This window comes from Furipterus horrens, unplaced genomic scaffold, assembly GCF_987537825.1.
Source record: "Furipterus horrens unplaced genomic scaffold, mFurHor1.1.pri manual_scaffold_2, whole genome shotgun sequence".
Classification (NCBI taxonomy): domain Eukaryota; kingdom Metazoa; phylum Chordata; class Mammalia; order Chiroptera; family Furipteridae; genus Furipterus; species Furipterus horrens.
The window spans coordinates 43,578,084-43,603,959 of NW_028327172.1; the positions used below are offsets into that span (position 1 = coordinate 43,578,084).

At 38.3% G+C, this 25,876-nt stretch overlaps 3 protein-coding genes and 1 non-coding gene across 6 annotated transcripts; 3 read left to right on the forward strand and 1 right to left on the reverse strand.

The window, feature by feature from the left end:
* Positions 1-720: 720 nt before the first annotated feature.
* LOC150018380 (olfactory receptor OR51C1) lies at positions 721-12,451 on the forward strand. 3 transcript variants are annotated; one of them, XR_016509200.1, is made up of 3 exons: positions 721-826; positions 9,505-9,803; positions 11,995-12,451. XR_016509200.1 is itself a non-coding variant. In XM_090267750.1 (2 exons), exons 1-2 carry the CDS (start codon positions 818-820, stop codon positions 7,076-7,078), a joined length of 939 nt encoding a protein of 312 aa, XP_090123876.1. In that variant the 3' UTR covers positions 7,079-7,088. The 3 variants fall into 3 exon arrangements, 1 of the variants encoding a protein (XP_090123876.1); XM_090267750.1 differs by lacking the exons at positions 9,505-9,803; positions 11,995-12,451 and adding an exon at positions 6,149-7,088 and having other exon boundaries at positions 818-826; XR_016509201.1 differs by lacking the exon at positions 721-826 and having other exon boundaries at positions 9,511-10,220.
* A 54-nt stretch (positions 12,452-12,505) lies between these two features.
* Positions 12,506-13,672, forward strand: LOC150018381 (olfactory receptor 51E2). Its single transcript, XM_090267749.1, has one exon. The coding sequence runs from the start codon at positions 12,566-12,568 to the stop codon at positions 13,517-13,519; it is 954 nt and encodes a 317-aa protein (XP_090123875.1). The 5' UTR covers positions 12,506-12,565; the 3' UTR covers positions 13,520-13,672.
* A 9,602-nt stretch (positions 13,673-23,274) lies between these two features.
* Positions 23,275-24,237, forward strand: LOC150018382 (olfactory receptor 51I2-like). Its single transcript, XM_090267301.1, has one exon. It carries the CDS (start codon positions 23,275-23,277, stop codon positions 24,235-24,237), a length of 963 nt encoding a protein of 320 aa, XP_090123427.1.
* Positions 24,238-24,643: 406 nt separating this feature from the next.
* LOC150018383 (small nucleolar RNA SNORA51) lies at positions 24,644-24,775 on the reverse strand. Its single transcript, XR_016509555.1, has one exon. It is a non-coding gene; the product is annotated as a small nucleolar RNA SNORA51 (small nucleolar RNA).
* Positions 24,776-25,876: the final 1,101 nt, after the last annotated feature.

Genomic DNA, 25,876 nt, shown 5'->3' on the forward strand with positions numbered 1-25,876 from the left:
TGCATCTAAGATCACCTTATCATTGATCATCAACATTGATAATTATTGGTTAACTTGGGAGACCCTAAACAGTAAGAACTATGTTATATTCTTTTAAAATCTCCAGCACTTAGCACGATGTTTAGAATATAGGGTCACTCTTATGAAATATTTACTAGATACATGTACGGATAAGTTAATTATATTTTTTCTACTTGTAAAGAGAGGATGTTAAGAAGCCCAGGTAGGTTAATAAAATATGACTGCTGTGAATAACAATAGATGTTAAGGAATTATGGAGTAAAGTCTGATTCACATTTACAAAGAGAGGTCCCTTTTAGCTATCTGCTATAAAATTTCATCTTAAAAAATTATCCTCAGAGTGACTGTTAATGGGCATGAGGTTTCTTGTTGGAATGATGAGCATTTTCTAAAATTAGACTGTGATGATGTTGTTGAAAACTGAATTTGCAAAGACCTATTCACTGTACTTTAAATGGGTGAATTTTATGGTATACAAATCATAACTCCAAACTGTTTTTACAAAGAGCCCTTTCATAAAAAGGGCACAAGGACAAAAAATATATATCAGCCTATAAAGCACATAGCTACACTAATAATGGAACCGATATAAAAAGACTAAATAAGGGAAAAGAAGTCTTTTGGGAACATCCAAACACTGGAGACACAGCGAGTTACACCACCACCAGGAATTGGTCTCTCAGCTCTGTGAGACCAAGAGGCTGGAACAAGTCCCGTCAGAAGCCCTGATCTCCCCTGGAATCTAAGGCCTCCTCAGCCTTCTAAGTCAGCTGAGAGGAACAGACAGAACTGCTGCATGGGCTCTGTAAGTATAACTGTTTTGTTCAATGAAAACACTCGACTCTGGATGAATTCAGATTTCTTATCCACAGAGCAGAATATTCTCACATTGTACAAAATTAGGTTAGTGAGGTGGCAGACTGAGGTGGATGGAAGAATTTGTAGAATTATTTATTCTCAGGAAATCTGCAATTTGTTCTGCCTGGTGTAGACTGGATAACTCGTAGTTTGTTAGTCAAATGACTTAATTATTGTGCTGATATAATTATGGTTTTGAGTGGTTTGGTGCTTGACAAAACCAAAGAGGTTATTAGAGGCTTAAAATCTCATTTCTAAGCTCAATGTTTCTTAATAAAAATGAAAAATACCAATTTGAACACCTACTGCATGCCAAGCATTGAATTAGGCATATTCTAACATACAGATGATGAAACTGGATCAAAAAAAAGTTTATTTTACTTGCAGGTGAAATAGTTCTTAAGAGTATGAGCCTTGGAATTAAGAAGAATTGGGTTTAGAGTCCCAGTGCTGACATTCACTAGTTGTTTGTGACCCTGAATATGTTTCATAACCTCTCTGACACTTGGTTTCTTTATCAGAAAAGAGAATTTAAAGTGAATTCAATAATACTTGTCACATGATGTTGTACTAAGGATTAAAAGAGTATGTTTATAGAGTGTTTAGCACAGTAACATTCATGGAACAAGTTCAGATAAATGATAGCTATTGTTATGATGAACAATTTATTAGTATTGTTATACAAAGTCTCAAAACTAGTTAGTGTCTGAGCAAGGATCTGAACCCAGGTCAGTCACACACATTGATAATGGCTAGGACAATAGCAATGATGACACATGATCTAATTCAGCAGTTAAAGATATAAATACAAGATACAGTTCACAACAGTGCAGCAAAAGGAAAGAATCATTGTGATCTAAGTGGATAGGGAAATAAGTTGAGAGACTGTAGCTCACTTCTCACAAGAGAAAATGAAGGTTGTACATGGATTGGAGAAGATGGATTAAACAGATTTGAGGGTAATGACAGTGCAAAAGAGTAACTTAGAGGAATTTTAGTGCCTCCTCCTATAATATCCATTAATCTCCCTTTATTCTTTGATATAAACAGTTACATTCTTTCAGTGTAAGAAAATGCAGGGAAATATAGCATCAAGTACCAACCATATTAGCCTTCTTAAGTAGACCACCTTATGCTCTAGTTTTTGACATTTCAGAAGTAGAATCAATAAGAATTTAACTAATATCTATAATATATAAAGGATGAGAGAGAGAGAAGAATGTGTGTACATGTCTGTGTATGTGAGGGAGGTAATGCTAATTAGATGTGCTGCTATAGTTTGATGTTATTCACTAGTAAACAAAACATAGGAGAGAGAGCAAGGTTAGATGGGGGAAGAAACACACTGGGTTTTACTCATATGGAGGCTGAGATATCTGTGAGATTATAAGTGAAGATGTCCCTCAAGGGGAGATAAAATTTTATTCACCAACACCAAGCAGTGAGCTTTGATTTGCTCTCTTAATTGACATGAATTATTTTCCTAAATTGTTGATGTGATCTCCTCATTCTAGTTCCACAACTTGACACTGCCTTTAAGTTTGAACCCTTGGCACAGCTGTAAAAATTCCATCAACTTTCAAAACATAGAACTCAGAAGAAGCCACGATTAGATTTCAGTATTACAAGTCATCTAGATATAAATACTATTTAATGCCATGGAAATAACTAAGATATCCCAAGGAGAGTATAATAGCTCAGGTAACAAGAAGAGGGACTTCTTGCGGGGAGGTGGGGAGACAGACTCCTAAAGACCACCACAAACAAAAATATGGTTTGGTAAATTGAGGCAGGGGAAACCCACAGAATAACTATCATTAAAGGTAATGAAAGAGAAAGTTTCAAAGAGGAGGTGGGAAACATGGAAAGAATTTGAGATGAGGGATAGAGAAACAAACCTGAGAATAAACTGTTGGATTTGCTATTTGAAAAGTCATTGGTAACATCAGTTGGAGAACTTTCTTTGAGTTGTTGGAGAAAGATGCCAGATTGTAACTGAAGGTGAAGGAATAATAAACAAAGCAGATTGCTCAAAGAACACATTTGTCATAAAATAAATGGCAGGAAGTGGAGGGAGAAACAGTTTATGTCTTACTGCCCTCACTAGCTAAGCACAATGGTCAGTTATAAGATATAGTTGATATATCTTGGTTGAACTGGATGTGTGTTGAAAACAGCTATAGAAAAGTGTGGGAAGTTTTCATTATTGGGTTGGTAATATTGTAGAATGCCAAATGATACAAAATAAGATACTGAAGAAGAAAGGAATTTTGTTGGAGTTAAATTCAAAGAGAGAGAGAATGATTTGTTTACTTATTCATAAAACATTTGCAAGTGCTTGACTCTTAAAGCTTTGCAACTAAAATCAGTATCTATTCACACTATTTCTGTCTTACTGCTTAGAAACATCATATCCTTGTGCACTTTACAAGTAGAAGTAGTGGCATGTAGAAGGTATACAAAACTGGCACTTTTTCGTTTCTCATTTTCAGAAGGGTCACTGACTCTTATTTAAAATAAGGTTTTCATTTTTAGATAGCAACCCCCCTGGTTTTCTCAGGCACCAAACCACTGTTATTTTACTTGCTCCATATGCTTAGTGCTGACACAATACACAGTGTGAGCTCTCAGTTTACTATTGAAACAAACTGTTTGTGATGAATGATCGAGAGCTTGCATGGAGTTTCTGGCTGTGAAAAGGAATAAGAAATCCTCTGTGTTTGAGCCCATCATGACTGAAGAACAGGTGTAGGAAGATATAGAAGGAACAGGGCCAGAGGAGTGGAGTTGTGGGGGATTTGAACGACTTCTATTCTGCCAGGCTCAGCACAGATCATCTCAACCTAAACTTTGTTTTTCTTCTGAGCTCCAAGCCTGAAAAAGAAAGAAAAAAACTGAGCAATGAGTAAATTGTTTGAATTAATGAAAAATGTTAAGGAGAACCATGAAGAAATTAGAATGAATGAGAAATTGTCCAGCTAGCAATTTAAAAAAGGAAAACTGACCTCATAAAATTTCCTAAACTCAGTGATCAAAATTACAACTCAATCATCGCATATATTATCATAAACATCATGAAAATCATCATGATAGCCAGAATTAATCAACATATATGAACGCCCTCTGTACTTTTATAACCAATTCTACTACTCATCATTGTATATTAGATATTGCAGTTACTTAGAAGCAGTCCTAGTCTTTCTCTTTCACTTTTTAAGAGGAGTTTTGTTCATGTTGCCTTAGTTTCTACTATGCATAAAGTAGGTGTTCAGTAAATGTCTCTGAGAACATAAGGCAAGAGCAAAGGAAGAAATTTTATAAGTTCATTTGGCCACAACACTTTTTACAAATGCCATTCTAAAAACCTGGGAATACTTCATCTCAACTTACACAAAACTTAGAATTCTTTCAAGCACTGATTTTTCTAACTAACCATCTCTAAATACCCCAAGACTTTTGTACATAGAATTAAAATATTTCCTTTTTCATAATTACTCTACCTCCCACTAACCCCAGGGAGTTGACTTCAAAAACTGAGTCCCAGGTTCTGTGAATTAATAGTAAATAAACAAGTCAAAACATGTGGAAGATAATTTAAAATTATCATATGTATCATTCATTTAATAAATATGTGATCAATATAGTTTTATATTTTTTGATCAATAAAATTTTAATATATTTTTTCAAAGCTAAATATAGTTACTAAAAATGTTTTTCAGAAATCAATAGATTTTTAAAAGGGGTAATAGAACTTGTTAAACTGTTAAACTTTCCTAATTTATTGTGAGATGTATGCTAGTTGGGAAAAACTTAATTTCTGTACAATGTGAACTGCATTCATGGCATTTAGTAAACAGTCACTGGAAGTAGTGTCACAAAGATGTTCCTTTTCTTAATTCATGCTCCCTTTCTGTTAACTCTTATTTTCATTATGGGATTTGATAATACATTCTTGACAGTAATTTCACTGGTTTCCTGAGGTCACTCTTGTAAACCTAAACTTTAGAATCTTATGTTATAGTTCACTGATTTGATCAACTCATGTAACTTAACATTTCTTGTTTTCTCTATTTTTCCATTCAAAATTACCCAAATTTTAAGCTAACATTTTTTTAGGGAGTCCTTGAAGTGGCACTATATCTGGGTAAACTTGTGTGTCCTGAAAACACTTAGGTTTCCCAAGGAACAGTTATCTTAATATGGCCTGCTTCTCAATGATTGAGTCCTCTCTCCAGCCACAACCCTATCTTCTATTTCCTCAGACCCCTTCTTCCAACTCATACATACCCATATACCTAGTTTGAATTCTCTACTCAATGCAAAAAGAAACAACATATTTGCCGTAAAGCTATATCTTTCCCTACAAAACAAAAGAGTAATATTGTATTAGGTATTCCTTGAAAAGTATGTTTAACAAAATGGAGAAAATCTTTTCTGGAGAACAACTAGTCTTCAGGCAGATTGAAGAAAGAAACATATCTGAATGTGGCAGCACATTATGTCAAGTGGGGGCAGAGGCCTCTGTCCCTCTGGTGGTAAGTCTGTGTTCTAACTCTCCATCTCTGTCAAATGTGATACTGGGTGCTACAATCTAAGTGTCACTGTAAAGGGTAGATACCATAGCAAGCTGCACCTGACTGCACTGGTATCTAAGCCATTTATTATCATTTAATATGTTACTTGTATTATAAGTAAGTATCTCTTTCTCAGTATTTTCTGGCTTCCCAAATTGTCCTAATATTCTCCACTTTCTACACTTATGGCTGATGTATATTATTGCTGCCCCATAGCCCTAATCTATTTTTCCCTGATGCCAACTCTACAGGAAAACCAACCTGCTACCTCTTTATCACAATTTAAACATTCCATAAAAAATAAAATATGATCAGCCAGTCCTGGACAAAATGTCTTTATTTAGTCCAGTCATCTCTGACTAGAGGAAGGAAAGCAAAGGTCACATAGTATAAACATAGCTACAAGCACAGGGCCGCAGGGAAAAAAAATTGTGGGCTGCAGTAAGTACAAAAAAATTAAAATAAAAAATTTTTAATGCTACCTACTACGGCAGTTGAAAACTTTCAATTCTTTTATCAATTTAAATGAGTCATTTATATTTATGTAGTACATAGGTATTCATCTTTGGCTGGCTTGGGGTTCAATAAAATTACTGGAAACTAGATTATAGATTATTTTTTAATGTAGTCTTTTCATTATTCCAGAGTTTCTCCTTGGAATTCTGTACTGATAATTCAGCATGTCCGACTTCCAGAATACTACCTCCTCTTCCATCATTTTCCTGCTAACTGGTGTTCCTGGGCTGGAAGCTTTCCACACCTGGATCTCCATTCCCTTCTGCTTTCTCTATATAACTGCCCTCTCAGGAAACAGCCTGATTCTCTTTGCCATTGTCATTCAGTCCGGCCTCCATGAACCCATGTATTATTTCCTCTCCATGCTGTCCACCACCGACCTCGGCTTGTCCATATCCACCCTAGTCACCATGTTGCGTATCTTCTGGTTCAATGCCAGGAAGATCAGCTTTAATGCCTGTTTGTCACAGATGTTCTTTATTAAACTCTTCACTGTCATGGAATCCTCAGTGCTGTTGGCCATGGCCTTTGATCGCTTTGTAGCCATCTCTAATCCTCTCAGGTATGCCACCATTTTAACTAACTCCAAAATAGCTCAAATTGGAGTGGCAATTGTCATCAGGGGGACACTAATGCTGACACCAATGGTCGCCCTTCTGAAAAGACTGTCCTACTGCCGCAGTCACGTGCTGCACCACTCCTACTGCTTCCACCCCGACGTGATGAAGCTCTCCTGCACAGACACCAGGATTAACAGTGCCGTTGGGTTGACTGCCATGATCTCTACTGTTGGGGTAGACTCAATATTCATCCTCCTTTCTTATGTTTTGATCATTAAGACTGTCCTCAGCATTGCATCCCTAGAAGAGAGGAAGAAAGCCTTCAGCACATGCATCTCCCATATTGAGGCTGTTGCTATATTCTATATCCCATTGATCAGTTTATCCTTTGTCCACAGATTTGGAAAACAGGCCCCACCCTATGTTCATACTATGATTGCTAACACCTACCTGCTGATCCCCCCTGTGATGAACCCCATCATCTACAGCATGAAGACCAAACAGATACGTAGAGCTGTGATAAAAATTATCCATTCCAAAGACACATAGACTCATAGAATTCCAGAGACAGTCTACATCAGGGCATGTTATTAAAAAACAGAACTAGTGATCATTAAAGCTAAGTGAGCAAAATATTTAAAATTAAGATTGGGTATATGTAGAATATCAGCCAGTTTGGCTCCTTTATTTTATAAATGTGGAGACAGAAACATAAGAATGGGAGGGATGAAGAGCCTAAAAGCTGTTCTCTTCATCACCATTCATTCTAAACCATTGTTAATCCTGCCAACAGTCTTTCTCTTGATTTTATCCACTTTACAGCAGTTAGAACAACACATTATTAAAAAAAAAAAAAGCACTCTTGTATAATAATTAGGTAGTATTTCTTAACTGAATTAATAATTTTAACTAACATTTATTATCTCTTTTGAACGGAATGGTCCTGGGTGCTTTTTACATATATTAACACATTTTATATCTAAAATCATTATAAGGTAGTTACTTCTAATATCAATGAGAAAATTGAAGGACAAAATGTTAATTAACATGCTTAAACAGCTGGTAAGTGACAAAACCATATTTCACATCAATGTATACTGACTCCAGGGTTCCTCACACTCTTAATGGTGTATTGCTGCCTGTACTATAAACTATATATATATAACTATATATAAATATAATTGGTATATATGTGTATACTTATTTACACATATAATGATATATGTATATAATTATACAACTCTGTCCTCTAGAAATTTTCAACCAAATTTGGAGGAAAAGTCCAAAACAAATTTTTAAATCTTTTGAGTGGATTTCTACCTATTCTCTCCCAATTAAGTGTATTCTAGACTATGTCTCAAACTTTCATCAACTTTATGCCTAGCAGAAACTGAAAAATGACTAGAGATTGCAATTTGTGTCATTTACTTAGAAATATTTTAATCTGTGGCACCTATTTCATGTAACAGTTTAATCCACATAGTAAAAAGAATAAACTCTCTGATGACCTGGCTCTATTACCCTCAAAAGCCTTATTACTTCCCTGCTATGTGGTGCTGCAGGCACAACAGACAACTGGCATTTCCTTGACCCTGATCGTTCTATCTCACTTCCAAGTCTTTGACAAACTATTATCTCCACTCGTGGTACCCTCACTCTCTCCCTTCTCCTGACTTAGAAGTGACTTTTCTTCAGAGACTTTTTTCTGACTTCTCAAATCTGTCTGGTGTCCTTCCCAGGTGGTCCTGTAGCACCCATGCTTTTTTCTCATGCATGACATCCCTCTTCAGAATCTACTGTCACCATCTCCCCACAACAGGCTCTGTGCTCTCTTCTCAGGACCAGGCACTATATTTTATTCACTGTTGGATATAAGTGAAAAAGTTCAGATGATGTGGAATTACGTGCTGTGGTCCTGTTTCTTTGTTTCAACACACAACATATGATGGGGTATGGAGAAGGGGAGGAGAGAAAGAGAAAGAGTGATGTAGGCTGCAGAAAAAAAGGATGGGAGCACTCAGACTCCTAAAAATGGAAAGGAGAAGGAGGAACTTCAGACTCAAGATCCAGACAGCCAAGATATTCACACTACTTCTACAGATGTTTCTCTCCCACCTTACCCTCACACACTCATATGTGAACAGCTCCTGGGCCTAACAATTTTGGAAACTTATAAACTTCTATCCCTAGGGAGTGGCTAATTTGGACCCTTCAGAAATGGGTGGTTTGCAGAGCCAATATTATGTTCTGTCTAAGGTGGACAAGCTCACAATGAATGGGAGACTTTCTTAAAAGCCAGGGCAATAGAAGACACATGGCCACTATTGTAGCTACTTGAACCCAGAGTCCAAGTGAAAACCCTTAAATGTCCTATAAGGGCCTATATGATTCAACTCCCTATCACCTCTGTGATTTCATCTCCCTATTATTCCCCTTGTCTGGCCTCCTTGTTGTTCTAAACTGTCAGATACCCTCCTTTCTCAGGACTTTATTTGTAATTTCTGTGTCTTCTTCCTGAAATGGCTTTTCTCAAATGTCTCCGTAAACTTATTTCTTACTCCCTTCATTCTTCTCCTCAAATGTCTCCCTTATATAAGGCCTTCCCTGGCAACTTCATTTAAAATTTCAGTTGCCCCCGTTGATAACTATCTGTTCCCATCTTCCCTTTATTTATTTTTTTATCCTTAAGACTACTAACATCCTATTTGGTTTTTCATATCAACTCCGTTTTTTGTCTGTCCCTGTCACTAGGATGTATACAACATGAAGATGGGAGGGTTTTGCTTTGTTTTGTTTTGAGGGGGTGGGCGACTGTTTATTTTTCTTTTTACACTGTAAGCCCTTGATAAGTAAGTGTTGGATGTGAATTAATAAACAGTCAGAAAAACTGGTTCTCCAATCAATATTATCACTAATTAACTGTGTAACCTAACACAAAGAGCTTTTATTTCATCTAATTTTTCTCTGTAACACAGATAGAATAAAGATTGACTTCTGTACATTGAGGTCTGTTTCTTCGACTGAAAGAAAAGATGGAAAAAGAAAATCTGAAGAAGTGCATGCCCTTATTTTGAATGACCAGACTTCATTTTTTGTGCCATCTTGGTTTTTAACGAAGATTTGAACTTCTAGAGTCCAAGGACAAAACTAATAAACATATCTTGGCTGCTGTGTTTGGCCAAGTGGCTAATGAGGAAAAGCACTGACCGTGCCTGACTGTGGGAGTTTGAATTACCTGCAAAAGTGGAGAGAGATTGTCGAGAGCCCTGTATCTGTAAGTGTGGGAGTGAGGGCAGAGGCAGTGGGCCCTTTGTGATTTCCCCTCCCCCTGAGACCGAAACAGTGTGAAGCCTGTGAGAGTGACACACAAAAGGACATAGAATATTGTACCCTGTCTGCCATTACCCTGGAGCCTCAGTCCTTTCTACCACAGCCTGTTCCCATGGGCCTCTTGGGTAACATTATAAATAAGCCTGTGCCAGAAGGGGCTAGCCAGCTCCAGCTCTTCTCTCTCAGTAAGACTGCATCCTCACCTGGGGTTAGGCAGCCCAAATCCTGCCATCCTAAGGGACCTTGAAGACCCCACAAACTGCCTCATGGCAGGGTAGGAGAAGTCCTTGTGTGCCATACTACACCTTCATGGGACAAGAAGGAATGTCTCAGAGCATTAGCTGACCATCCAGTAAGGCAAGTGAGTATGAATGCAACAGCCACATTTGGACCCAAAGAGAAGTGGAAATTGGGTCTAGTCAAGGGTCACCTTAGGCAGAAGGTCAGACAACGTGGGAGGGAGACATGAAGTTTTCTGGAATAGGTAACTGGAGAAACAAAGTGATGGCCCAAAGTCTTAGACTGCTACCAGAAAGACAGAAAATATGCCCTGTAGAGAGAGTGGTCAGGACAATACCTGACTCTGTGGCCAACAGAGAACCTTATATCTATGAGTGCTGCATGCAGTAGCACAGGCAGGAGGCCTCAAGAAAAGGGAAATATGTTACTATGCTCCCCTTGCTACCTTCCATGCCTACCTTTTTTTTTCACCTGGGTCCCATTTCTCCTGGACACAGAGGTTCAGTGATCTGGCCTCCCTCCAGAGAAGTTACCTTAGCATTACCACATACTCTTCAGCCTGATTTGTTTGGATTTCTGAATCTCCTTCCCCAAGCTACCTATGACAAATACATAGATGGCTGGTTGGATGGATACAAGCTATAAGCTACATTTTATCTCACTGAAGGATGCAGTCACCTGCTTCTGAAAAGGGTGTTTTGTTCTCTGACAGCAGTTAGGGTCCAAAGTTGGAATCTGTACATGTCAAGGAAAATAGCTATTATGTCTTTATATAAGTTCTGAAGATGGAGAAGAGCAAATAGCGGTCAGAAGTGTGGATTTTATAACCTTTAAACCCTGGATCTGTTCTTACTGGCTTATCCATGATAAGGATAATCCAAGTCAAATCTTTTAGTTTTCATATTATCATATTTATTTTAAGGCCACTGGTTTCCAAACTGTCTACTAAGGTCAAATGGAAGAGCATCTCCCAGTTGCAGTAAGGACCCAGCTTAGGAGTGAAGAAGAATCCTAGGGAGGTGAACAGGTTAACCTGAACACCACTAATGGAGGCTTCTGCAGACTTTATTCCCAAGATTCAGAGGTTCTTCTTGAAGCCAAGCCCTTGGCTCTGTAGAGAAAATTAGCTCTAAAAACCAGAGCACTATGGGGCCTAGTAGGGAAAACATTTAATGAAGTCAGAGCACATGTTTTTAGGATTAGGTAGGTGGTAGGGAAGAAAAACAGTGAATTTCCAAAAAGCAAATGTTGACCCTAACATGAATGACTTGTTGGCCGTGTTCCAGGAGAGACAATGCTCTAGGGGTGTCTGGACTCAACCCTAGTTCCTCTTGAGGCAATGAGAGTGGCCTCGGAGGCAGCTCTCAGATGTGTAGGAACCCATCAGCCAGGAGCAGAGAGAAGAATCTTCACAGGGACCATGCCAGACAGCTAGGATCTGCTGGAGACCACATGACCTACCAGCACCTCTGTCTTCAGTGAAGTCATAGGAGAGAGCTACTGCCTTGCATTTGACGACCCCAGATGAGTTTCCTTTTTATCTTAGTAGATTGATTTTTTTCTTTTTTTGCTTTGTGGTTTTCCTTTTAACTAAAAAAATGCTGTTGTTTCTTTCCCCCTCTCACTGACCTTATACCTGGGGACCTGGAATCCTGAAAATCTGAGGAGAAAAAAACCCTCTTCAGTCTCAGTGGCTTAATATACCTATAGCCTTTGTTCCCTTCTCTGTCTGTTTGAGTTCTATTCATGTTTTAAGACTGAACAGAGAAATCATCTTTTTCAGGAAGGTTCCTCTGATCATGCCTCTCCCCTGCCCATGTATTAAATGCATATCATATGCTAACACTTATACCAAAACTCTAATAATTTTGTTGTCTGTCTGTCTTCCACCCTAGGCATCTGAAGGGCAAAAGGTGTCTTTCACCTCTGTGTCAGCAACATCCAGCAAATAACCTTGTACATAGTAGGTCATATAAGTCAATGCTTATGGAATGAATGAATAATTTAAGAGAAGGAAAAGAAAGGACAGAGTGGAAAGGGGAGAGGAGAAGAAAGAAGAGTGGTCACAGCCCTATCTTGAAGGGATTCCCAATAGGATATATCTCTTAATACTTATCTGAGTAAAGGACACCCAGTATCCAGGCATTGAAGGTATGGGCCAGAAGAAGGAGTCTGAGGAGACCTAAGAAGGATACATTTTTGGATAAGCATTGTTCTTCCCAAGTTCCCTTTTAAGTATGTAAATGGACCTTGAGAATAGTGATCAATAAATGCATTTGAACTGTCACTTTCCCCTTTGGAAGAGGACTTTATGGCTTGGAAGAGGGAGGAGAGAATAAGGGAAGGAGAGCTGATGTACATTCAGTCCCCAGGTTCCCAGGGTTGGCCTCTCTGATTGTGCTCCATGTCCTACCAGGCTGCCAGTGTGATCTGACCCTCTCCAGTGACCCCTTCTCTGAGCCAGCTATGAGTTCCTGCAACTTCACACATGCCACCTTTGTGCTTATTGGCTTCCCAGGACTGGAAGAAACCCACTTCTGGATGGGCTTCCCCCTGCTTTCAATGTATGCTGTGGCAGTATTTGGAAATTGTATTGTGGTCTTTATTGTAAGAATGGAGCGCAGCCTTCACACTCCCATGTACCTCTTCCTCTGCATGCTGGCAGCCATTGACCTGGCCTTGTCCACATCCACCATGCCCAAGATCCTTGCCCTCTTCTGGTTTGATTCCCAGGAGATTACTTTTGATGCCTGCATTGCCCAGATGTTCTTTATTCACACTCTTTCAGCCATTGAGTCCACCATCCTGCTGGCCATGGCCTTTGACCGTTACATAGCCATCTGCCACCCATTGCGCCATGCTGCAGTGCTCAACAATACAGTAACAGTCCAGATTGGCATGGTAGCCGTGGTCCGTGGATCTCTCTTCTTTATCCCACTGCCTCTGCTCATCAAGCGGCTTGCCTTCTGCCACTCCAATGTGCTCTCACACTCCTATTGTCTACACCAAGATGTTATGAAGTTGGCCTACACAGACACGTTGCCTAATGTGGTCTATGGTCTTACTGCCATTTTGCTGATTATGGGCGTGGACGTCCTGTTCATCACCTTGTCCTATTTTTTGATTATAAGAACAGTTCTACAACTGCCCTCCAAGTCAGAGCGGGCCAAGGCCTTTGGAAACTGTGTGTCACACATCAGTGTGGTATTGGCCTTCTATGTGCCTCTCATTGGCCTCTCAGTGGTGCACCGTTTTGGAAACAGCCTTCCCCCCATTGTGCATGTTCTCATGGGTGATGTCTATCTACTTCTCCCTCCTGTGATCAATCCCATCATCTATGGTGCCAAAACCAAAGAGATCAGAACTCGGGTTCTGGCTATGTTCAAGATCAGCTGTAACAAGAATCTTCAGGTTGTGTGATGCAGGTGACCCTTACCACTCCATTTTCCCTTCTCCTTAATGGTTTGATATAATGACTTACTGATGTTAGCATAATTTCAATTGCCTATAAGTGTATCAATGCTTTTCTCTGGTTTGATCTCTAAATTCTGTCTCAGCTCAGAGTGATTTCGGGGTAAATGTCATAATTTTCTTCCATAGATCAAAATGTTAATGACAACTTTATTATATAAAAATTTTTTAATTAGAAAATCTACTTATGTCTCATTAAGTATTAAAAATGCATAAAAAGGAGTGACAAAAATGCAATTGGCTTTGAAACAAGGGAAAAACTACTCTATATGATGAGTAATCTAAAGCAGCATTTGAGCCTATCAAATTAGTAGTTTTTATTAATGAAAATTCACAATGGAAAAGAGATTGTATTAAAGTATATATCCTTGAACATCACAGCTGATGGTATAATTGGCAGCATGCAGCAAGAACTTTTTAAAAGTTATAGGCTTTAATGTTGAAATCTCACTTTTGAAAATGTATTCTAACAAAGTATTTCTGAGTGCAGGAAATAATTTTTTCAAAAAATATATTAGTTATGTTGCAAGATTTGAGATTGCATTTGCTGATCAAATATAGTTACTTAATTTCCATGTTATATTGCTTCCTGTTTAACATCTGCCATTTATTTCCTCCGCCTGTTCAATCCTCTGCTTTCTCTCTGCTGTGTGCTTTATGAGACGAATGACTGTGTTTTCAGACGTAGCACTGCCTTTGTTGTGTGCAACAAGTCCAGATTCCTCTTCATGTTTTACAACCACCTTTCATAGTCTACATTCTGCTTCTTTCCATATTAAGGAAAAATAATATTTTTGTAGATTTATCACTATACCTTCTCCATCATGTCTCCCTTTTTCAGTGTATTCTGTATCTGTCAAACATTTCAAATTCTGGGTTTTAACTTAACTCTGAGATATAATAAAATTTTATTTTAAATTTTTCTAAGTGTTATACCTATTGCTTTCATATTTATAGAATACTCTAAACTCAGATTTGAAGATATGAGGGGTTCCCTAGTCTTCTTTCCCACCAGCGGAGGAATCTAAAGAGGTATCATTTGTACTACTGTAAAGATGCTAATGTATCTTTTCTGAGGATCTGATGAAAAGCTGAAATCTGACTACAATCATTGGACCTATGTTTTCCCTCAGTAGCTTCACTGAACACACTTGGGTAGGGGACTTGGGTGGATAAACCATGGAGGAGACTCCAACCTGTGGCTCTTGTTTAAGAGGAAGGAACCTCAAAGCATCCAATATGACTATCTGCTCAGAGCAGTAAAGTGACCTCCAAAGTCATGCAGTTAACCCATGTAGATAGAACAGGGCTGAGAGAAAGAGAGAGAATGGTCCCTACAGAAACAAAGCGGTGCCCACACTTTATAAAAGTGGAGACTCGGGTATTTGGCCTCTCTCCAAATAATGAGGTCAAGAGCCTCATTTTATGTGTCTCTCCCAACCTACATCTGCTTCTTTCTTCCTGTGCATTACTGTATCTTAATGATACCCGCCTGCCTACTCTCATGTGCTTAAGAGCATGGCCAGATTGACAATTTAATAAAGTGTGTATCTCTTGCTCCCAAATTCCTCACTGTATTCCACCACAGTTCAATTTACTCACATTCTATATGTCTTCCCTATCCTTCCCTTTGACCTAAGATTTTTATTTTTAATAAGTCCTTCAAATACTTGTATGCCAATATTCATAGAAGCACTATTCACAATAGGAAAAAAGGTGGAAATAACCCAAGTGTTCATCAACATATGAATGAATAAACAGAATTTGGGTTATATGTACAATGGTATATTGTCCATCCATAAAAAGGAACAAAATTCTAATACATTCTACAACATAAATGAACCCTGAGAATATTATGCTAAGTGAAATAAGCTAGACACAAAAGGACAAATATTACATGACTCCACTTATGTAAAGTACCTAAAATCAGCAAATTCATAGAGATAGAAAGTAGACTAGGGGTTACCAGGGGCTGTGAGGAGGGGAGGATGAAGAGTTATTTTTTAATGAGTACAGGATCTCAGTTTGGAATGATGAAAAGATTCTAGAAATGGATAATAGTGATAGTTCACAACAATCTGAATATACTTAATCCCACTGAATTATACACATAACGAAATTTTAAATGATAAATTTAATGTAAATTATTTCCTTATCAATTTTATATATCAAGAATATGTTGAAATTATTGTATTTTTGATATATTGGATTAAAGAAAATATATTTTTAAGTTTTTTTTTAACTTTAACACAATGATATTTAATCCCCTGCTTTAAGAGGGGACAGAGCCCTGGGATGAGATTTGGAAGCTCTGAGCTATTGTTTCTGTTCTTCCACTAGTTGGGTAACATTGTCTAGGTAACATAATCTTTTTGAACTAACTCTATTAAAAAATGGCAATTAAGTCAGATAACTTCTAAATTCCATACGCATTCTAAATATAGTGTGCTCTGAGCATTAAGAGGCATGAACAATTCCAAAGGGCCTGAAAGTCTGAAATTCTCCAGGGATCCCTTTCCTGAAGCTACACCTGCTGTTTGCCCAAACACAGCACCAACGTGATCTCCTACCCCCTGAATCTTCCATTTAGGGCTCTTTGCAAAAACCAAAACTGTCCTCAAAGGTCAGGGATTGTCCACTCCAAGAGATATTCATGGCTCTCTAAAAGGAAGCCCATTCCAATAGGAAGATCAAACAATAGAGTGGCTTGTGAAGTCAATATACTCCCTGTGAGGCTTGTTATCTTCATCTGTTTATTAGGGGTGATAACAGTATCTAACTGTCAGCGTTTTTGTGAGAATTGTATGCAATCATTAATGTATGGTAGTTAAGAGAGTATCTAGTACATGGTATGAAGTCAGTAAGTATGCATTATTATTACTTCCATGGAGAAGGCAGATAATCTTTGCTTGGCAGGGATATTGAAGGGATAAAAATGTGTTTTTCTGCCTGTGACAAGCAAGCCACAAAGATTTTAAAAAAAAAAAATTCCTTGAGTCACGTTAGCCTGAGAGCTTGGAGCTTAAAAACAGGACTTCTTTTCTCCCCTGTCTCTCTCTTACACAAGTACCAGGACTAAGATTGGAGACGGGGGGAAAAGGGAGGGAGTGTGGTGGATGGGGGAGGTGGGATTTAAATGGGATTCAGATGGGATTGAAATGACTAATCTTATGCACTAAAGGAGGAAGACCAACAAAAAGATCACTGTTTTCAAAGCTTTTCCAGGAAAATGTGGTTGCATTCTAGAAGGTGAAAAACTAAAGGGAGGGTATGGCCATTGATTATCCCTCTCCCTAGGAACAAGGGTCCTGGTATCATGTTTGCCTTCTGGTTTCCATTGACCCAGAAGAGCTTCCAGGAGGATGCTGTCTGAGTAGTTGAGGATCTGGGTTAACTCACAGAGGTGGCCCCAGGCATTCGCTACTGTGAGAGACCTCTGGGTCTCAGGCAACTGCCAACTGCTGTGAGCATATCTTTCCCAGTGAAAAAGTGTCTCCAGGGACTGAAGACCATAAAAACTCTGTTCTGTTCCCAGCCATGTTTATGTTGGCCTGGACAGTAGAAGGCACCAGTTTTAGGTAGCCAATTCCCCTTGAGAGCCAGAGTCTGATATTTCCCCACAAGCAGAACAGTCCATCCACTAGTAATTTCATTTAGGCCCTGTCTCTGAGCACCACATTATTTATCCCAAACTGGATTGATAAAAAATAAGAACAGAACACAAATTTGTTTGTTTGTGGTAAGAGAGGTGTGCCCAGCCTTTTTTATAATCAGAAGGCAAGATTTAGTCTCAGTACATATTTATGACCAGAGATTACCAGCATCACATATTTGAGACTCTTTCCAACGATGATCACCATCAATTCTCCAGCTGGTCCAAAAGGCATGCCCAATGGTCATTTCTTTGATGTTATTCAATGTTAAGCATTTAAAATCATTTTAATGTACCACACCCTATAAAAGGCAAAGAGAATACAAAAATAAACAATAGTAGATATTATAGTGTGTGTCAGATACCATCCAAGAGACAAGAGATAACAAGGGTTGGTGAAGATGTGGAGAAAAGAGATCCCTCAACACTGTTGGTGAGAATGTAATTGGTACAGCCACTGTGGAAAACAGTATGGAGTGTCCTCAAAAAATTGAAAATACCTTATGACCCAGAAATCTCAGTTTTGACTGGTTATATGTCCAAAGAAAACAAAATCACTATCTCAAAGAAATATCTGTACTCCCATAGTCAGTGAAGCATTATTCACAATAGCCAAGATATGGAAACAACTTAAGAGTCTGATGAATAAATGGATAAAGAAAATATAATATAATATTATATATATATCAGCCTTAAAAAAGAAGGAAATCCTGCCATTTGTAACAAAATGAGTGACCCTGGAAGGCATTGTGCTAATTGAAATATACCGGACAAAGAAAGATAAATACTAGATGGTATCACTGACTTGTGGAATCAGGAAGCAAAAAAGTCAAACTCACAGAAACAGAGATGAGAATGTTGGTTGACAGAGATTGGGGAGGTAGGGGAATAGAGAAAGGTTGAAAGAAGATGCAAACTTTCACTTATAAGATGAATAAGTACAGAGGACCTAATGTATAATATGGTGACAATAGGTAATAATACAATATTGTATAATTGAAATTTGCTGAGAGTAAAACTTATGTGTTCTCAGAAAAAAATATGTAAGGTGATGGATGTGTTATTAACTCAATGGTGCTAATCCTTTCACAATGTATACATATATCAAATCATTACATTGTACACTTTAAATATAATTGTATTTGTTAATTGTACCTCAATACATACAAAAATTAATTCAAAATTGAATACTGACCTAAATTTTTAAAAAATTAATGTAAGTATAAATCTAAAACTTTGAGGCAAACATGGGAGAAAATTTTCAGGACCTAGGGCAAAGCTGTCTTAGCCTTGACATTAAAGGCACGATTTATTTAATAAAAATTCATAAATTAGGGTTCATTAAGATTAAAAATGGTTGTGTCAAAGACTTAATTAAGAAGATGAAAAGACAATCTACATAGTGGGAGAATATACATGTAAATTACATATCCAACAAAGGTCTGGTATCTAGAATATATAAAGAACTCTGAAAATTAAACTAGAAAAAAAAAACAATTTAATGATAAATAGGCAAAGACATGAAGAGACATTTCATTAGAAAAAAGATAGTCATATGGCAATTAAACACATGAAATGATGTTCAAAATTATTAGCTAGTAGGGAATAAAAATTAAAATCATAATGGGATATCACTACACATCTAACAGAATAGCTAAATATTTTTTAAAGGTAAAAAATCAAATGTTGGTAAGGACGTGAGGAAATTAGCTCACACATGTATTGCTGGCTGAAATGTAAAACGGTACAGCCAGTCACTCTGGAAAACTTTATTTGCAGTTTCTAAAAATACTAAACATGCAACTAACATATGACTGAGCATTTGCATTCCTGGGTATTTATCCTAGAAAAATAAAGAGTTATGTTCACCAAAAACTTACACATATATGTTTATATTAGCTTTAGTCATAATAGTCAAAAACTTGTAACAACACAGATTTTCTTCAATAAATAAATGGTTAAACAAACTGTGATATGGCCATGGCCTATAATATTACTCAGAATTATAAAGGCACAAACTATTAAATGAAATGAAATAAGCTTGATAAATCTCCAGAGACATATGCTGAGTTAAAAACAATCTCAAAAGATTACATACAATATGATTTCACTTATATAACATTTTTGAATTGACAAAATTATACCTATATAGGACACATTAGTGATTGTCCAAGATTATAAAGGAAATGGGGAAAGGAGGAGATTGGAATTGGCTTTAAAAGGACACCATGAAAGAGACTTGTGGTGACGGACATGTTCTGCATCCTGACTGTGACAATGTCGGTATTTCTTATGTTGATCTTGTATATTCTTTTGCAAGATGTCACCATCGGGAGAATTGGGTAACAGGTACATGGAATCAAAATTAAAAGCTTTTTTATATATAAACAAAATCTTAAAACATCTTAGGTTCCATGCTATAGGATTTAGAGAATTTTTTGTTTGTTTGTTTGTTTGTTTGCTTGTTTTCTCTAAGTGATAAGCAGCCAACAAATAAGTGGTTAAAAGGATGGAGAAAAAATTGACATGAAGCTCCAAGTGCCTTAGAGTGGTCTCTCTGGCCGGGTGTGGATGTACAAGTGGAAGTGGGTAAGACAGCAGGTGGGTTAGGCACACTTGATGGCTTCCATTTCCTGTATGAAGTTAGGAGCAATATCAAATCACCCACCGAGAGCAGAGATGACAGGTTGGATAGAGAGCTTGAGAAGAATAGTGACAATTTAAGAACTGAAAGGAATACAACAAGGCTGCCAGCCGGTTAAACCAAGCACGCCGTTGTCCGGGGACAGCCAACTGACCTGGAATCTGCACGATCCTTCCCCATGTGGGAAGGCCCCCCTCCCCACCACACCCCCATTCTTATTAGGGATTTCTGGACCCAAGGGTAGGTAGGACGATGACCATGTCCAGCTTGAAGCAGCTAGAGGAGCATGAGACCTTTGCCCATTGTCCTTTATAAGATTATAAATAGTCTTAAGTCTGAGAGGGGGGATTTTTTTTTATTGCTAAAATAATTATTTATTTATTTATTTATTTATTTATTTAAAAAAAAAAGAAAAAGAATATAGGAAAGAGTGAAGCCAGAGAACTTGTATGTACAACCCATGGGCATGGACTGGGGATGGTGGTGGGGGGGGAGTTGCTTGGGGAGGAGTGGTGCTGGGCAGAGGGGAGCAAAGGGGAAAAAGTTGGAACTGTTGTAACAATATAATCAATAAAATATACTTAAAAATAAAAGTTAAAAATTAAATTAAATTTTAAAAAAAGAACTGAAAGGAAAAGATTGTGAAGTAATGTCAATGTCTCAGCTCAGGTTAATTATCATGAATTCAGTTTGAGATAAGATTTCAAAGTTATATGATTATTCCCTAAGTCTACTTATTACCTCAGGGGGAGAAAGGTAGACAGGGTAAATCCAGTTCAGCTGGGAGAGTGCAACCAAATCAAAGAGGAGAGAAGTAAATGGGTCCATAGAAAGCGGCTCCAGGTCAATGACCTTGGTCCAAATTGATGTATGAGACATCTGAGGCCAAAGCTATTTAGGGGTGGAGGTCTCCACAGAAAGTGAGAAAGAACAGAGACAGATGACCTTGTATGTGGTGAGAAACAGAGCAAGAATTAGAACCCATGTCTGTCTAGTCCTACAGTTAATATTCTTTTCACTGTCCAAGTTCCCTCTCCTTTTGCTTCTGTTTGGCACAATCTTTGCCAGTCCCAGTCTGAAGCTACAACCTGAGTCCTGGTGTTTGTCCTAGAATGAGAGCTGAATTTTTAGAACAGGTAGAGCAGGGTCTGTGGGACATTCAGAAGTCTGCTCTATCTCCATCCCCTCAAGGAAGCCTTCCCAGATGCCCTCAGACTAGGTAAGACAAACAATTCTAGGCTTCCAACACATCACTCTATACCCCTACCCTCTGCAAAAACTGGAGCTCCTATAGGACTTATCTTGGAGCCTCACTAGGAATATTGTCCTGGAAGGAATTCAGATGCAGGGGGACTGTTAAAGCTGATAATTTCTGAATGTAACAATTTCAACTTCAGGGGATATTGTAGAGTCTCTGATTCTGTCTCTCTTTCCTCCTTAGTGTTTAGTTCTTCTAAACACTTCCTCTGATTCCAAAAGCAGCCCCAACATTTTTATTCCCCAGGAACCTGAGTGGAGTGATTTCTCTGTGACCCAAACATTGCCTTCCCTGGAGATGAGCACTGCTGCTAAGGCGTCTCTGTGCAATGGGATAAAACTCAATTCCTCTGCCACAAAGACATCCTGGGTTCCTGCATGACATGGAACAGCAGAGCAGCCTGGGACAACACCCAGGGTGAGTAACCTGGGGCCCAACACACCTGCTTCTCCACTTTCCAGATGGGCAACTACCAGCATCTCAGCTGCTGATGGAGATATTAGTGGGAAGGGTCTGGAAATAATGCAGAGAAGGAGAAATAATCAGTCTTGGACAATGAAAGAGACGGTAGTCTCACCCTCTGCTTGAAAAAGAGGGCCTGAGAAGTCTGTGTTCCTAAGGTTCTGGGAGTTACAGCTCAGAGATGAACCAGAATCTCAGACCCCATTTCTGGGGAGAGATGTCCCCTGTAGTCTCTCAAGAGAGGAAGTGGATGAGAGGATGTATCAAGTCATCTTCCAGCATTCTCATCAGCCTTTTTTTATTATCAACTCATTTTTATACTTTAATATCAAGATGTTTCAGTTTGGTTCATGATCTCTTAAATTTATTTAGGAAAAGTTTTGTATAGAATTTTTTCTCTTTCCTGAATAACTCCTGACCTCCAAGAGTATTTTTTACATATCTGTAACTTATTCTGTCAGTTTGAATTCTTACAAAATACAACTGCTCAAATTCTATGTTGGACTTTCTCTGTTTTTTACTCATCTTTGAATGGGGTGAGCTTCACCAGAGCTTCCTATTTGCTCAAAATAGTATCTGAGAGAGAAAGAATGGTGGGTGACAGAACTGGCACTATCAGCAACTTTATTTCCTTTTAAAATCTTGTACCAGAATATGCACAATCCTCTGCTCTAAAGGGACACAGACACCGAAAAGGAAAAACAAAGGTCATTCTTACCTTCAGAGCAAGCCCATTACATTGGCTAAATATAGCATAAAAGTACAGCCCAGCATTCAGACTAAAAATTCTGAGCTCACAGGCTTATTTTGGTGGTTTTTAAAATCTCTGCTAAGAGATACTTGGGTGGCTTATTTCCCTTATCTTATTTCACTAACCTACTTTTAAAGTATTATTGTTTGTTTATTTACTTCTTTGTTTGTATTGAGATATAAAGCAAATCTTAGAAAAACAAAGATAATAAAACCATACTGTCAACCTTTCAGGCTTCTACAGTACATTATCAATTCTTTTCCCAGGAGGTCACTCTTTGTTGATTAAAATATGGTAGTTTGGATGAGATGCTCTAGAATCATCTCATACTTTTTTAAAATCATTGTTTTCTTCAATATGTGAAGAGATCAGTTTTCACATATGAAATGATATTTTTTAGTGAACAGATTTAAAATATTGTAATTCTCTAGTTTGCTTTTAGATGCAGTGCTTTTCATATTAAATTTATTGGGATGACATTGGTTAATAACATTACATAAATTTCAGGTGTACACCTTTATAATACAATATCAGCATATTATATTATGTGCTCACCACCCGGAGTGTACTGTCCTTCCTTCAGCTTATATTTGACCCACTTTACCCTCTTTGTCTCCTGCCACAGCCCACTTCCCTTCAGGTAACCACCATTCTGTTGTCTGTATCTATGAGTCTGTTTGCTGGCTGTTTGTTTGTTCATTTGTTGCTTTATGTTTTATAGCCCACATATGGGGGGGCAATAAGAATCATATGATTGCAGTATATTTTTTAATCTTTACATTTAATATAAAGTAGGAACTGAGAAACAAGAAATAATTAGTTTAAAATCCTATACAGCATAAATAAATGTTTTCTTAATGACAGGTGTCTTGTCAGTGTCTTTTGTCTGCCCCAATTGAAGAGGTCGCATCCTTCTGGAGATTTCTACCTTCCAAGAATGCTCCCTTCCCAGGCCTATGTCAACATCTCCTTCTTCCAGCCACCTGCTTTCCTGATGATTGGCATCCCAGGGCTGGAGGCCTTTCATGGCTGGATCTCCATTCCTTTCTCCTGCATGTACATTGCGGCCCTCACTGGAAACTGCCTCATCCTCCTGGCCGTGAGGAGGACTCCCAGTCTGCACCAGCCCATGTACTACTTCCTGTCCATGCTGGCCCTCACCGATGTGGGCCTCACCTTGTCCACACTGCCCACCACCCTGGCTGTGCTCTGGTTTGACCATAGTCTCATCGCCTTCAATGCCTGCCTGGTCCAGATGTTCTTTCTCCACTCCTTCTCTATGGTGGAGTCCTCAGTGCTCTTGGCCATGTCATTTGACCGCTTTGTGGCCATCTCCAACCCCCTGCGCTATGCAGCTGTCCTCACAAATACTGTCATCCTCAGGATTGGACTGGTCATTGTGGCTAGAGCCACTGTGTCCCTCTTCCCATTACCCTTCTTACTAAAGAGACTGAACTTTTGCCCTGGCAAGATCCTCCTGTCGCACTCATTCTGTTTCCATGCAGACGTCATGAAAAAGGCCTGTGCAGACATTACCATCAACATCCTTTATGGGCTGTATGTAGTTCTGTCTACAGTGGGTGTAGACTCCTTGCTTATTGTCCTATCTTATACCCTTATTTTTCATACAGTGTTGGGTCTGGCCTCTCACAGAGAGCGCCTCCGGGCTCTCAACACTTGTGTTTCTCATATCTTAGCTGTTTTGGTTTTCTACATCCCAGTCATAGGTGTGTCCATGATCCACCGTTTTGGAAGGCATCTGCCTCACATTGTACCTGCTCTTTTTGCCTATGTGTACCTGGTGGTGCCCCCTTTGCTCAACCCCATCATCTATAGTGTGAAATCCAAACCTATCAGGAAGGCCATGCTCAGAGTACTGAAGAGGAAGTGGCAAGACTGATGAAATCAAGAAACAACCACAGAGGCAGAGGGAAAACATGACTGAACACTCATATCTTAGTCCAGAAAGTCCTTATTTAAAGCCTTGACCCAGACACATAATCAAGAGTATGACAAGCAAATGGAAACATTCAGACTGATGGGTGAAGAGCAACCTTGATTCTTTCCTGCACCCATTAATTTCAGCTATTTTATTCAGTGTTTATTTGTGTAAGAATCTGTGCTCATTACTAGAGAATTTAAAGTGAACGATGCAGGATCTTTTTCCTCCTTTGGAGGACAGAGGTTTATAAATATACAATTTTAACCAAGTGTAATGAGACTGTTCTAGGTACACACTAAGTGCTCAGGGATTTATTTATTTATTTATTTATTTATTTATTTATTTATTTATTTATTTATTTACTCCATGTCCCCCCATTCACTATACAGACCAGGCAAAGGGCCTGAGCTGAGGTGTATATGGGGTGGGTTTACTCTACCTCCTCTTTCTGTACAGTCAGTGTAAAAACACAGCCTGTGGTAAGCACTGGGAGGCTAAGTGCTCAGGAATTTAGAAGAGGATTTATTGTCTTATCAAGAGGAAATTAGAAAGGAGTCAGGTAAGGAGGCCGAAATGTGAGAGTCAGGCAGAAAAGGTTGGCAAGGGGAAGGCACACCTAATAAAGGAAAACAATGGAAAATTGAGGTGTGGAGTTATTTGCTTTGCTTCTGGAAAGGTGAGTAGTCATATGTGGCTCAGAATTTGTGTGTGTCTTAGAGGATGAGCAGTGGTGAGACTTCTTGGGATGTTTCAGAGCTGATTGAAACATTAGGCCTTTGTTCTCTGTTTGATAGTAAGCCATGGAAAGTCTGTTGTATTGTAAAATGTTGCACTGGCTTAACTGTGTATATCAGATTGAAAAGGTGAAAGTAGAGGAGATAACGAACGAAAGGAAACCACTTAGGATGTTGTTGTTGAAAGGGTCTAGAAAAAAGCAAATGGAAGTAAAATTAAATCAGTGTCACCAGTAAGGGAAAAAAATGTAGAGTTTTTTTTAAACTTATATCTCTACATTTTCTTCTCTGTCCTCCGAAAGTCCTTAGATGCAATGACACCAGTAGCAATGAACAGAGCTAGCACCCACCTACTGGTTTCTAAATACCATTTTCCACTACAAAACCTGGAACACTTGGAGAAATTGCTAATCTGGGCATGAAACACAGAGAACATAAGGAGATATGTGCATGAAAGCAATAAAGAACACAAAAACAATAGGATAATGTAAAAAATGAACAAGCACAGCAACTCATTTGGAGGAGATAGCAGTGACCAAAGGTAGGTCAACTAGAACATTAAAAATAGACAAAGGGGAAAGAAATAAAAGAATAAAACTCTTCTATATAAAAGAATGATATGTAATAAATGCAAAAGTATTGATATATTTAGAAAATTACCTTTTTGCAGTTTTTAATGTAATTTAGAATAATTTAAAAATACCTAAAAGATATTGAAAAAGAGTATTCAGAGTTTCAAAGTATCACTGCATAGCTTAGTTACTAAATACAATAGGATAAATGTCCCTTTACTATAAAGAGATTAACAATTACTACCTTAAGCAAGTGGTAAAACCTAACCAATAATGGGATCATTAGACTTT